Source organism: Mustela nivalis, assembly GCF_964662115.1.
Source record: "Mustela nivalis genome assembly, chromosome: 16".
Lineage (NCBI taxonomy): Eukaryota > Metazoa > Chordata > Mammalia > Carnivora > Mustelidae > Mustela > Mustela nivalis.
This window is the reverse complement of record NC_139035.1, coordinates 68,709,970-68,723,968: the sequence shown is the minus strand read 5'-3', so window position 1 is coordinate 68,723,968 and position 13,999 is coordinate 68,709,970. Positions and strand designations below refer to the sequence as shown.

The window sequence follows — 13,999 nt, the reverse complement described above, 5'->3', positions numbered from 1 at the left end:
TGGCCGCGAGAGCGCCCGCGTCCAGAACGCGGGCCCAGGGGCTCGGGAAGAGGCATCGAAGCAAGTCCCGCGTACGGAGCTGCAGATGGTCGTCCTCAGCCGCGGTGCGGCGCCGCGAGGAAAAACAAACCTCTTTCTGCCCCAAGATCATAACGGTTCTCAGCTGCCCAGGCTATAACCCCGCTAGCCGCCCGAGCACCGGCTCCAGCAGGGAGCTCGCGCACTGCCCACGCCCCTCCGCCCCCGCCTCTGCTAAGGCCCCGCCTTCTCCCCAGGCTCCGCCCCAACCCCTCGCACAGGCGTGGGACTCCTCTTCTGCCCCTACCGCGCCGTGCGCGGATCTGACGTCTGACGTAATTGCGTCGACGCCATTTTAGCCGGTCCCACTGGGTTCTGGGCGTGGCGGCCATTTTGTTTTGGGCAACGAGCGGGAGGAGTCGGAGGCGGCGGCAGTGGTGGCAGCGACGCAGGGCAGGAAAGGGCAGGCCGGGCGAGCAGGCAGACCGGCCGACCCGACAGCCGGCCGGCAGCAGCGAGCTAACCTAGCAGCCTAGCGCTTACACCTCTGACCAACCGCCCACCAAGTCAAGTCAGGTTCCGCCGGGCCCCGGCCCGCGCGCCGCAGCCGTGGTGGCAGCCCCGGGAGGCGCACTGGCGTCCGTTTCCTTCGGTGCGTTTCGGTGGCTCGGCGGGCCCGGGGGCGCGGAGCGGGGGTGGGGGGGTGGCCTCCCTCCGCCCGGGGCCGGCCCGCGTCCCGCGCCGGTCGGGCCTCCCCGCGGGGACGGGGCTCACGGTTGTGGTGGGGGGGGGGGCGGGCGCTGAGAGGAAGCCCGCGTCGGGCTTCGTGCGGCCCGGGGTGCGGCCGCCGTGTGGGGCCTGCGGCGTCCGAGACGCCGGCCCGGGGGCACCTCCGGCGGCCGCCGCTGGCTGGGCCGGGTCGTGGACGCCTGCGGAGGCGGGGGGTCCTTGCCCTGACGGCGGCTTCTGCCTGTTGTCCCCTGCAGATCCTCGGGATTTGAAGATGGCTGCTCAGTCGGCGCCGAAAGTTGTGCTAAAGAGCACCACCAAGATGTCTCTAAATGAGCGGTGAGGCAGCCAACAGCAGCTCAGCTCGTTCCTAAGAAAACATTCCTTACCTTGGCCCTGGGGTCCGGGGCACAAACACCAGTTTTAAGCTAAATCCCAACAGAAGGCTACAGACCTCTGTTCTTAGGGGCCTCTTACGTGGTGCACAGAGCGAATCGGGCGGTTGTTCCAAAACCCCTTGTCAGTAGGTGTCTGTGTCGCGCTGTCTGAAGCCCTTGCCTGGTGGGATGTGTTCGGAGACTCCTCAGCCCTCCCTCTCGTTCACGTGTTGTTCCATGGATACAGGGGTGCCGCGGCCGGGCGGCTTGTCCCCTGGCTGCGGTCGGCTTGCTGCCCCGTCCGAGGCCAGCAGCTGCGTCTGGCCTGTAAGAGGCAGGCAGCAAGCCGTGGATATGTCCGAAGGCCCTGGAGAGCCGTCCTTGGGCCTTGTAAGAGGCACTTGCTTTGCTCCATTTCTCTTCCTTTCAGTTCTGCTTTTACTTTGTTTCTCTGTTCGGTTCTTTCACAGTGAAGTGTCCTTCCTTTTCGTGCCATTGAACTTCTTGACAGAAATGGCAGGCGCGTCTTCACAAGCTGTTAAGCGGCGGAACTAATCTGATTTTTCCAAAGCAATTGCTTGGCATTAGGAAAAGTAACCATTTGAAAGTAAGAAAAGGTGCTTGAAAGCGGTTTCTGTCTCCGAGCACTTAGACCATGGGTTTATTTCGTTGGGGTTGATGTTTTTGCCCTTCCCGAAGCCTGGGTGCTGCTTCCCTCAGGGCGTGAAGTACCGATTCTCCGCATTTGCCTGTCGCCAAGCGAGCGACTACGTCCCAAAGCGAGATGCGCTCCCATCATTCCTGTGGGTGGACTGTGCCTGCCCCGGGGGGCGCGCTCGTCCTTTTCTGGTCGCCCTTACAGTGCACCCTCGGGTTCCCCCAAGGTTTTGGCTTTCTTGTTTGTCTTTGAAACTACCTTTGTCTTTTGTTGTCATCCTATCTGCTTATTGCGTGTTTTTCGTACCTTCCACCTCTCTCAAAAGCCGTTACTTGAGCCCTTGTTACCACTTTTGATTGAATGTGCTGCACTTAGCTGCATTTCTAAGTTTCTGATTCTTGCAAGTTTGTGGAAGCAGAGGAGTCTTAAACCCACTTCAGCCTTGATCTAAGTGTACCACTTTACTTAAAGTTCGTGGGATCTGGAGCTCCTGGTCTAGCAAGCCATGAAAATGCCAGTAAATGTTTTGTAATAAAGCTTTTATTTAAACATCCATTCTGTTCGACCTTGAAGCTTTACTAATATGCTGAAGAACAAACAGCCGATGCCAGTGAATATTCGGGCTTCGATGCAGCAACAACAGCAGCTAGCCAGTGCCAGAAACAGAAGACTGGCCCAGCAGATGGAGAATAGACCCTCTGTCCAGGCAGCATTAAAACTTAAGCAGGTGAGAGGACGGGTCCTGATGCTCCAGAAGCAGCTGGTGCTCTCTCTGTCAGGCAGTCCACTGAGGCTGTCGGGACGTGGAGGATGATTGCAAGTGGCTCAGGGCAAAAGCAGAAACTTAAAAGCAGAAGTTCAGAGAATTCCCAGTTTGTCAGGTACCAATGAGTAACTTTTTGTTGTCTTTCTCTTGTAGGTAGTTTGCCATCAAGTGTGACCTGTTCTATGTTATCAATGAGTATTCATCTCTTTTTTTTTTTTTTTTTTTTCCCCTGATCCTTTGCCCTTAAAGTAGATTCACTGGATTTTACCACAGAGAAATTTTGGTTTCTCTCTTAGATGACCTTCAGATAAACCCTTTACTTATTCCATGTTAAATGACTTACAAATGAGGGAAATAATTTTGTTCTTTCTCCCCTGGCACAGGAAGTCTGAATAGCCTAAGCCAAAAGATTTCTAGTGCTAAAATATAGAAATAGTAGGGTGATCTTCATCTCCACAGCACCTGAGTTGTCAGTAAAATAGAGGGAGAGCATGGAATATTGAATGTAAGAATTGGTGGGTTTTCTTTCAAACTTCCAGTAAGAGATAACCCTTATTCAGATCTGAAATAAAACCTGCTCTTTATTATTCATAGACTTTTTATGCAAGTCCGGACAATGGCTGTGGAAGGATATGTCCAAGCTGTGGCTGGGCGTCTGGAGGGCGATGCCATGCAACTGTAAGGACTTGAACTGGTAGCGCTGCATGGCTGTGCATAAATTCAGCAGTTAAATATAACACCCTCCCACCCCACCCTGAACTGTTGGGCTCACTGACCAAAAATAAACAAGGCCTTCTGCTTCAGCTACCTTAAGCCTTGGAGTTCCTGTATTTGTCCCTGATTCAGGAAAGCAGTAAAAAGGGCCCCACGGTTTTCCAAGAGTAGCTATTATAAATTGCTAAAGATAAGTCTCTGACACATCATTCCAAAGGATCTTTCTAGAAGAAGCCTTAAATATAAGCTGGGCAAAAAGTAGCCTCTGGAGCAGGGCTATCTGATAGAACTTTCCACAGTAAAGGAAATACTGTATATCTGCTCTCCAAATACGGTAGCCACTAGCCAGGTGTGAGTGTTGAGCCCTCAGAATGTGGCTAGTATGATTGAGGAGCTTTTTAAATTTTATTAACTTGTAATTTAAATAGCCACATGTGGCTACCTTAGCATACAGTACAGCTCTGGAATGAAAACTAGGTGGCATAATAACATCTTGAAGCTTACCATCGCTGTTAGAGACTACGACTGATAGCCAGAAAGCGATAGGAAGGGAGAACTTCTAAGCACCGTGCATTATCTGCTGAGGCACGGATTTGGGGAGAAGGTACATACTCAGGATCATTGAACAGAAGGGATTTGTAGAACGATGTCCTGACCTCCTAATTGTGTGCTGTCAGTGGAGTGATACAACAGACTCTTACGGTTGGTTACGCTTGGGTGCATAATGTTCAGAGCCTGTCCCTCTGATTAGAAGCAGTTTATTAGCTTATGCTAGAAAGCTAATCATAATAATTCACAGCTTATGGTTGTTGGTGGTGGTGGGGTCATTGGTAAGTCATTTGCGGGTCAAGCCTGAGGATACACAGAATTTACTTTCACTCACCCTGACTGATGGCTTTATAGGAAAACAGGTTTGCTGGGGCCTCGATTGTGTTCAAGGCTGCACCGTCACCTTTTCCTTTGAAGGAAAGGAGATGTGGTCTCTGAGGGACAGATTATTGAAAATCTCCATTAGTGGTGTGTTCTTATTCTCAAATACGGCTCTGAGTTTTGTGAGTATAGGTTACCTGTCTTAATTCTAATGCAAGGTAGCTTTCTCTCTGGAGAAGATACAAGTATTTTGAATTAAAGTTTACAGCACTGGCTTACTGGAGCTGTTTGCAAGGGAAGACATGGAATTAATAGTGATTTAAGAAATATAAGGAAAAGGAGGTTTGACTTTCTTGTGTTTACATCTTAAGGTAAAAAGTGGACCGTCTGGAGATAGATACTCAGAGGAAAAATGGAACACACTGGCCTCTGACTGAAAAATCTTGTTTTTAACTGACAAGAATTCAAATGAACTTATAATTTAAAATATTTCCCAGAGTGTGATGAACTTCCTATGGTGTTTGAGTAAGCCTTTGAAGACAGTGGTAGTCCTTGGGCAAGTATGAATCAAGTCGTATCGTTGTCAACCTGTGGTACAAAAACAGCAGAATCCAGGATTGGAAATGTGGAGTCCTTACTAAAACCTAAGTTCCAAGGACTGGTGTATGGCTTCTGCCAAACTAGTGAGGTAATTTGTGTTGGTGCCAATGTCACGGGACCGTAATTGAGCTTTCGTCAAGGCTCTGGATCAGAATTCTTCCCTTACATGATGTCCTGAGGCAAAGGCTAGTTTCTCGTTCAGGGTCTTTGTGACATCTGCGGCAGGTTAATCCCCCTCCACACAGCCATCCCACTTGCTTTTTCTCTGCACTTTGGGTTGCTGAATCCTGCTGGAATGCTTTTTTGATCTCAATCCCCCAACACCTTTTCTTCCAGAAGAGCTTAAAGCAGCGCCTGGGTAAGAGTAACATCCAGGCACGGTTAGGCCGACCCATAGGGACCCTGGCCAGGGGAGCAATCGGAGGACGAGGCCTGCCCATAATCCAGAGAGGCTTACCCCGAGGAGGACTCCGTGGGGGACGTGCCACCAGAACCCTGCTTAGGGGCGGGATGTCGCTCCGAGGTCAGTGCTGTGTACCTGATAATTACTGGGCCTACCCCTCCCTTTTCTCTTGGGCTGCTGTGGACACATTTGTTTTAACATCTTGAAGCCTGAATTTGTATTAATATAATTAATGACTTTTGAAATCACATATTTTTAATAGTGCTGCATGTTTTTTCTCGATACCATTCCCTTTCTGATAATGTGCAATGGTGAGAGGCTATGACCTGCGTAACGACAGGTAATTCATGTCATCTCCATTCCGTCTAAACACCCTGCTGCTGCTTGAATCAAAGCACATGCAAGTTTTAGAAATAAGTCAGATCTAAGAAATACTGGCTCCCTTGGCCTATATCTTAACTAACCATCTCTGTGCTAGTGAAACACTGTTAAATTTGGAAAAGAGAGGGCAGATTGACCCATAGCTGTGTGTTACATTTTGGGCACTGTTAACTGTTCCCTGTGTTGTTCTTGTCCCTTGTAAGAATGTATGGAGAGCAGGAATCCTATCATTCATTTTTAAATCTACCGTAATGCTAGGCACTTATCTGATTATTCAGTAGATATTTATTGTGTGTACTTACTAATTAACTCCCAGCTTCTTTCAAAAATGGGTTTGTGGTCAGACTTGTTGAATCGATAGAATAAAGAGCAGTTTGATCTGTTCTCACTCGTGTACAGCTTGCCCCACCCAACCTAAAAATTAACTGAATTAACTCTCATTTAACCTTCACCGCCTTCCTTTGGTTAGAGTCTGCTTTGTCTCTCTTGGATTTACCTGCATATACATTGTATGCCTCCTCTCCAAGGTCAAAACCTGCTCCGAGGTGGACGAGCCGTAGCTCCCCGAATGGGCTTAAGAAGAGGTGGTGTTCGAGGTCGTGGAGGTCCTGGGAGAGGGGGCCTAGGGCGTGGAGCTATGGGTCGTGGCGGAATCGGTGGTAGAGGTTAGTCAGCTACCAACTTCAGAGAATAGCTCCCCCTACTTCTCTCCCTTCAAAACTCAGAGCCGCCTTTTCTGCACAGCTTCAAGTCATAGGCAGGCTTGTTTGTTTGTCTTGTTTCGTTTTTTGAAACTGGCCTATTTTCTAAATCCACATGCTGGTAGTGCGAAAAGTCTGTCATGGGTTGTCCAAGAGCCAGTCAGGTACACGTCAGAGCCAGGTTCTTTTCCAGGTTCTTGTCATTTAAATCGTATTGTTCAATGACAGGATGGTCAGTTGGAGGTTTGAGGTTTTACCTTTCTGTGTCCCTGCCCCACCACCACACACCCCGTCCTTACCTCAAAACCCCATTTTGAGTCTAAAAATAAAGAAGAGGGAGATGTATAGAAATGAAGCTGAGCTGGATATTGACTTTGAAGCCAAGTTAAAGTCAAGGTAAAGTTTGCACCTACAGGAAATCAGAGATGACTTTTTTTTTTTTAAGGATTTTATTTATTTGACAGAGACAGCAAGAGAGGGAACACAAGTAGGGGGAGCCGGAGAGAGACACACGCAGGCTCCCCACTGAGCGGAGAGCCCAATGTGGGGCTCTGTCCCAGCACCCTGAGCCATCCAGGCACCCTTTTTTTTTTTTTTTTTTTTTTTAAATCAAGGTAGAAAGCAAGAAGATACCATGTTAATTAACTGACTTTTGTTGATCATGTTACCTTTGAGGCTTAGTGATACTTGTCTTGTGACCTCATGACCCAGATGGAAAAGAATTTCATGGTGTTGCTATCATTAATCCAAATCTTGTGGGGGTTTTTCTGATTTTAGAGCTTACTGGAAAACTCTCAGCAACACCTATGCAGGCGGAGGAAGAAAATCTGTTCCTGTAGCCCCTGTATATATCTGCTTTGGTCCTTTTATATTGTGTGGTGGATCTTCCATAATTTATGACCTTGAAATTATCAAAGGATAATAACTTTTAAGAAAGGAAATTTAATAGCCAAGGACTTGTTTTCTTCTCTCCCATTACTCATTGTTGGCTTAATGAGTAAAGAACAAGCTAGTTTGGGTTTCAGGATGAAATAGCACATTTCCAAATTATGTTGACCTCATTTCTGAGAGCACATCACAGGGCTGGGGGAGTCCAAAGTAGCTTTTCAGAAAGCTGCCTGTGTTTTCTTAAGTGCATTAAAACTACCTCTCAGATAACCATAATTATAAGGTGGCTGGAATCTGAGATAGAATTGGCTGGAACTCTAAATACATTGCCCGTCTTCTCACTTTGTTCCTATATCAGAATAACTCCTCAGTCTCCCGACATGGGATCAGCTCATTAGGTTTAATAAGTTTGAGGAGAGATGAACTAATTTTCCAGAAAGACCTTTAGTAAGGCTAACTTTAAAAACTCTCTAGCCCTACACACCCCTGTTTCTCTGTGCCCTTGTTACTTATTGTCTTACTTAGTGGGGTGACCTATAATGTATTTTAATTATGAACTTACATGGGTCTCAAACCTGAGATTTTTTTTTTTTTTTTAAGGAGAGGTTGAGGTTCTTTAGTCAGTTATTTTCTCTTTGTCAGAATAAAGTCTTTAAATAGCATTTAGAGATGAGCATGTAAACAGGGATTCATTATGTGTGCTTTCCATGTGTTGCTTTCTACCCAATGTGTTTCCTGTTTTTCCAGATTGCTCTCTGCCCTGCCCTTTCAGTCTTTCTCAGCTAGACCCCGCTGCTCTGAGGGGCATTTGCCATAACACCCATTAAACCTACTTGTAACTGTTTCCTTTTTTTCCCCTTGGGCCAGGTCGGGGGATGATAGGTCGGGGAAGAGGGGGCTTTGGAGGTCGAGGCCGAGGCCGTGGACGAGGGAGAGGTGCCCTCACTCGCCCTGTACTGACCAAGGAGCAGCTGGACAACCAGTTGGATGCGTACATGTCGAAAACAAAAGGACACCTGGATGCCGAGTTGGATGCCTACATGGCACAAACAGATCCAGAAACTAATGATTGAAACCTGCCCGTCCTCCTGTGAGAGACTCTTGTTCAAAAGTCACCACATCTGTAAATACCCTTGAGATAACAGACGGAGAAGAAGCCTGAACGATGCTGGAAGGACCTATCACGATAGGCCATGGACTTAACTTGCCACCAGTTTGTGCATTTAGTGTGTTCCTTTTACTTTTTTGATACTGTGTTGTATGAAACCCCGTTTTCCTCTGACGCGGGTTTTGTTTTGTTGTGTTTGGGGTTTTTACCCCCATCGCTCTGACTTCTCTTTGAACACGAATGTGGCAGATTCGTGGCTAGAACACCCTCTTCTCATCTCTGTGTCTGCGTGAAAAAAGTCCCAGAAAGAGCCCATCAGTGTTCCTTCCTGATGGCCTAGGTTCTGTTCTATGTGACCTTTAATAGCCTCTTAGAAGTGTTTAGAAAACGTGCAGCTCAGAAATGAATTCTGCCGCACTAATACATCAGTGTAGTAAATTAGGGACACTGACATAACCACAGGGCCACATAACAGGTTATACATGGTAACACCTGATTTGATTAAAGTCACTTCTTTGTACATTGACACCACACGACAAGTGTGCTGGGCTGGGTGTATGCACTTCCTACGCTGAAATGAGGCATGTAAACTTTGCTCTTGGCTTTGAATCATGTCCTAAGCTACTGTTAGGATGGCTTACACCTGCAATAGAGAGGAAATGGCCATTCGGTTTGGCAGATGCCTCGGAGAAAGGGATAGAATGGTCAGGTACCTTCTAGGAGTCCAAAGATTGCGTGCTAGAATGCTATTGTCCTTGTGTTGATTATCCCAAACCAGTCCTGGGCTTCTCCATTCATTGGCTTTGTTTGGCCCTGTCTTTATTTCCCTTTGAAGTTACAAGTTCAACCATATTCTGTCACCTGTTCAGTTTTCAGTGGAATCTTGTATTTCTGGTTCATCATAACAAGAAATTGTTCTCAAATCTAGTCAGGACTTTTTTGTTGGGCTCCTTGAAATGCTCTGGTCCCTATGACAATATCATGACCTACCTCTTGTGGAATTCAGAGTCCTTAAATTCATAGGTATATTAAAATCAGGGTGGGGGTTGCAGGTAGAGTTAGGACTTTGAGCCAGGAAGCAAAGAATTTGCCTTCTGAGTGACTCTGGCAGGAAGGTGATTAACCCCATATGAGAATGTTCTGGCCTGTTTGGGCCATAGGAAGCTCCCGCGTAATGATCTTTGGCACTATTCTGGGCCCTGGCACCAGTGTCTCTCTTCCCCTGTTCTGTGGGAAAGAACCTAACCACCTGCCAAACCAGTTGCCAGTGAGATACATGGTTCCCTAAACTGTTGGGAGGTGTGTGTGGCACGCTGAGAAGGAAATTTTGGTCGAGACAGCCTGGACCTAAGTCCTATGTGTATGACTTGGGCTTCTTAGCCTCTGGGTTGTGAGGCAAGTGGTTTGGTCCTATGGAAGAGAGAGATTGGGAAGACCAGGTAGTGGTAGAGATAGAACGATACTTTAAAAAATTGACTGGATCTGGTTTCCAAGTGTGTTCCCCTCTTTTCTGTTTATTAAAAATGGACTGTGAGGCTTGAGGTCTTCAGGTCAGGTGGGTGTTCATACGTGATTGGAAGGGGCCGAAAGTGTTTTTATTTGGGCAAGGCAAGTTGTGAGGATCGTCCCTTAGGTAGACCTAGACTCTGGTCCACGACTTGTGAGAGAGTTGGCTGCTTCGCAGTGGACAGGCTACCACTGCAAACAATCTCCACTGGTTATATCAGGCACTTCCCAGGACACCTTTGGGAAGGACGGGGAACTGCGGGTTGAGTAGGTCCCTTACCCTCTTGCCACAATTTTGGGTGACCCATCTCTTGGGGTTATTACACAGTCCTCGTAGGTAGGTGCATGCCTGCAAATAGGACAATTTATTTTAGAGCGAGCTCAAGGCAGGGGGAGGAGAATCCAAGCAGACCCCTCTGATCACAGAGCACCAGACTCCACTCCAGGACCTGAGCTGAAACAGACGCTTAAACTGAGCCACCCAAGTGCCCTGATCTGGTGGCTTTGAACCACTCACCACCCCCCACCATCACCCCCACCTACCTTCAGTGCACTGAGATCCTCTTAAGAAAAAGATTCATGGGGACACCTGGGTGGCTCAGTGGGTTAAGCCTCTGCCTTCGGCTCAGGTCATGATCCCAGGGTCCTGGGATCGAGTCCCACATCGGGCTCCTTGCTCGGCAGGGAGCCTGCTTCTCCCTCTGCCTCTTTGTCTGCCTGTGCTCGCTCGCTCTCTCTCCCTCTGTCTCTGACAAATAAAATCTTTAAAAGACAAACTTGTAGAAGGTTTTGAGGCATATGTGAGGAAGAGGGAATATGGTGAAGGGGAGGGGTCGCAGTGCCCTCCACACCTGTCTGCCCATGTTCCCCCTTCTCTTACTTGCAGATAGCCCCCCATTTGACTGTGTCAGGGTGAGAACAAAATGAGGGAGTTGGGAAATGGGAGAGCAGGGCGCTGGAATGGGAGCACTGGGCCTCCCTGCACTGCCTTCCGGTTCATTGATGGAATTCACGTGGGAGGTTCATTTCCGGGCAGTCCTGAATGTTTCCATCCCCTGAGCCCGAGAAGAGAAGGGTTGGGGGCGCTCTGCTGAGTGTGGTTTAGTAGGTCAGCCTCTTCTATTCCAGACTGCTCCTTCCCAGGGTGCTTCCAGCCCCAGCATCCTGCTGACTCCAGGCTCCTCTTGCCCACAGGTGGCCGTTGGGAGGACTTGCCCCATGTCCCCTACACCCATCTCTTGCCGTGGAGTGAGCTAAGACCAAGTTGGGGCTGCCGTTTCCAGCATCTGCGTGAACCCTCGCTGTGAACCCTGAGGTGGGCGGGGCAGGGGAGCTCCACTAGATCCATCCTGCCTCCCGAAGAAGTGCATTCCCAGTATTGGGCACAAGGAGCTCCAAACCAGCTTCAGGTTCTCCAGGCCCTCCTGTTGCTCACGGCCGATCTCAGCATCTCCTGAGTCCTATGCCCGCTTCTTCCACCTTCACTCCCAGCTGAGTGCCCAGAGTAGAGCGGGGCATGGAGGTTGATCCCTGTTCCCGGGTCAGCCTTTCATTCAGCCACCATCTGCCAAGGGCCTGCTGTGCAGACACTGACAAGGTGCGGTTTGTTAGGATCCCTAGGGCCCCGGCTGTCCCAGTAGTGAGCACGGGACAGGTAGTGATCTCAGGGTTGTGAGTTCAAGCCCCACTTTGGGTGTAGAAATTATTTTTTTTAAGATTTTTTATTCATTTGACATCACAAGTAGGGAGAGGGGCAGGCAGATAGAGGTTCAGGAAGCTGGCTCCCCACTGAGCAGAGAGCCTGATGCGGGCTCGAGACCAGGACCCTGAGATCAGGACCTGAGCGGAAGGCAGAGGCTCAAACCACTGAGCCATCCAGTCAATCCTAGAAAGTTTTTAAACAAAAATTTTTAAAAGATTTTATTTGAGGGCGCCTGGGTGGCTCAGTGGGTTAGGCCGCCGCCTTCGGCTCAGGTCCTGATCTCAGGGTCCTGGGATCGAGCCCCGCATCGGGCTCTCTGCTCAGCAGGGAGACTGCTTCCCGCCCCCCCCCTCTCTGCCTGCCTCTCCATCTACTTGTGATCTCTCCCTGTCAAATGAATAAATAAAATCTTTTAAAAAATTAAAATAATAAAAAATTTTTAAAAAAAGGTTTTATTTGAGAGAGAGCATGAGGGAGAGAGAGCACACAAGCAGGGTGGGGGTGTGCAGGAGGAGAGGGAAAAGCAGATTCCCTTCTGAGCAGTAATCCCAATGCAGGACTAGAGCCCAATGTAAGACTTGATCCCAGGACCCTGGGATCATGACCTGGGTTAAAAAAAAAAAAAAAAAAAAAAAAAATTTAAAAGGAGCTCTTGGCACTGCGAAGAGATTGGTGAGCTAGAACTTGAAAGTTAAGGGACAGTTTGGGGTGCCTGGGTGGCTCAGTGGGTTAAGCATCTTTTTCTTTTTCCGAGTACCAGTTACCTTTTATTGGACGTTAATTCTGAATTAGGATATGAAAGGATTCAAGGGTGCCAAGCAAAGGTCATGGTCAGGAATGCCGCGCCTGTGCCTCCACACTGGGCCCTCTGCAGTGGTACTTGCGGAGCTGCTCTGTTTGAGTTCCTTAAAACAACGAAAGTAGTTGAAGACCACATAAGCTGCCAGCACCATAGAAATCCCAGCGATGCCCCGTTTCTTCACATTGACATACTTGTTGTAATAACGGTAGTAACCTCGGTAGTAACCTCTGAAATGCGCCAGCAATGCCCTTAGGGGTGAAATCCCGCATCAGTATCCAGCTGGGCAGCTCTCCTAGTTTCACATCCAAGAGCTTCTTCTCCTTCAGGGGTACGACCTACGCCATCTTGGAGTCCTGAGTGTCCCATCTTTTTTTTTAAAAGATTTTATTTATTTATTTGACAGAGATCACAAGTAGGCAGAGAGGCAGGCAGAGAGAGAGAGAGGGAAGCAGGCTCCCTGCTGAGCAGAGAGCCCGATACGGGACTCGATCCCAGGACCCTGAGATCATGACCTGAGCCGAAGGCAGCGGCTTAACCCACTGAGCCACCCAGGCGCCCCCATCTTTTTTTTTTTTTAAGATTTTCTTTATTTGACGGCACAAGTAGAGGGAAGTCATAGGCAGAGGCAAGGGGAGAAGCAGGCTTCCCGCTGAGCAGGGAGCCTGAAGAGGGGGTCAATCCCAGGATCCTGAGATCATGACCTGAGCCCAACACAGGCACCTAACCAACTGAGCCTCCCAGGCGCCCCAAGCTGCTGACTTTTGATCTCAGCTCAGGCCTTGATCAGGGTCATGAGTTCAAGCCCCACTTTGGGCTCCACACTGGAGCCTACTTAAAAAAAAGAAAAGTCAAGGGGAAGTTTGACGGAGAAAGGGGAAGAATCTCCCAAGAACAAAGAACAATACAAAGGTACAGAGGCCTAACTGTGCTGCATGCTGGGGAGCGTGTGTTCCATGGGCCTCCAAGCCAGCGTGGGAGACACGGCTGACGAGATCAGGTAGCCCAGAGCCTGTGGCCAGAGAGCCTGGGCTTCACGCTTCAGGCGCTGGGGAGTCACTGCGGATTTTCAAGGGAGCCCGTTGGATGGTCTACACAGCTGCCAGTGGGAGGCCCAGACGGGCTGGCGGGAGTCGGATTGCCGGAGGGGCCGTGAACCTGGGCCAGTGCAGGGTGGCTGCAGAGAAGGCCACACCCTCAGCGGTTTCCACGCAGCCATCTGGGTGTCTGTCAGACGTGAGAAAGCAGACAGGGTGGCCTCAATGAGCTGCCAGAGGCAGCCCAGCATGTGTAGCTCCCTGTTCCCGGGACGCCCCCATGACAGCTGATCTGGAACAATCCAGTCCAGCCTCCACCATAGCCTCCTTCTCCCCACGGTGCCAGACCTTTCCTCCCCTGTGACTGAGCCCCCCCAGGTGTTCCCATCTCCAGCCTCTTAATAGGAATCTCCACACCTCCAGGATCCTGATGTTCTACTTCCCGTTTTTACATGGTCATGACGGAGAGAGGTTCAGGTGCCAGCCGGCTACCCTCTACTGCTGCCTGGGTGGGCTTTCCGCCTGTTGCACTATAGGCTGACTAGGGAGGGCCCTGACGGAGCACATGGCCCAGGGGTAAAGGACAGCAGGAGAGGGGGACAGCTCTGGGGCCGGTGATGGTGACAGCCGTCCTCAGTCACGGTCCTCTTACAGTGCAGGTCAGGCAGGCCGCAGACCTGGGGTCCATAAGGCCCCGGGAAACCTGTTTTAGAAGATTCATTTGGTTCTCTATTGAGCTTCG

General features: G+C 49.5%; 1 protein-coding gene and 1 pseudogene across 6 annotated transcripts; one reads left to right on the top strand and one right to left on the bottom strand.

Moving 5' to 3' along the window:
* Window positions 1–375: 375 nt before the first annotated feature.
* On the top strand, window positions 376–9,140 carry CHTOP (chromatin target of PRMT1). Of its 5 annotated transcripts, XM_082703710.1 has the most exons (7): window positions 550–670; window positions 1,005–1,086; window positions 2,356–2,509; window positions 3,143–3,226; window positions 5,069–5,255; window positions 6,044–6,181; window positions 7,973–9,140. In XM_082703710.1, exons 2-7 carry the CDS (start codon window positions 1,022–1,024, stop codon window positions 8,176–8,178), a joined length of 834 nt encoding a protein of 277 aa, XP_082559836.1. In that variant the 5' UTR covers window positions 550–670; window positions 1,005–1,021; the 3' UTR covers window positions 8,179–9,140. The 5 variants fall into 5 exon arrangements, with proteins under 5 accessions (XP_082559832.1, XP_082559834.1, XP_082559833.1 ...); XM_082703706.1 differs by lacking the exon at window positions 3,143–3,226 and having other exon boundaries at window positions 376–670; XM_082703707.1 differs by lacking the exon at window positions 3,143–3,226 and having other exon boundaries at window positions 388–670; window positions 5,072–5,255.
* A 3,019-nt stretch (window positions 9,141–12,159) lies between these two features.
* On the bottom strand, window positions 12,160–12,555 carry LOC309849987 (ATP synthase subunit f, mitochondrial pseudogene; annotated as a pseudogene). Its single transcript has one exon. The product of its transcript is annotated as an ATP synthase subunit f, mitochondrial pseudogene (transcript).
* Between the last annotated feature and the right edge of the window lie 1,444 nt (window positions 12,556–13,999).

Bases quoted from the DNA above. Each gene is read 5' to 3' on its own strand.
- CHTOP (XM_082703710.1), top strand. From the start codon at position 1,022: ATGGCTGCTCAGTCGGCGCCGAAAGTTGTGCTAAAGAGCACCACCAAG. The intron at 3,227-5,068 runs GTAAGGACTTGA...CTTTTCTTCCAG, and splicing joins GAGGGCGATGCCATGCAACT to AAGAGCTTAAAGCAGCGCCT. The intron at 5,256-6,043 runs GTCAGTGCTGTG...CTCCTCTCCAAG, and splicing joins GGGCGGGATGTCGCTCCGAG to GTCAAAACCTGCTCCGAGGT.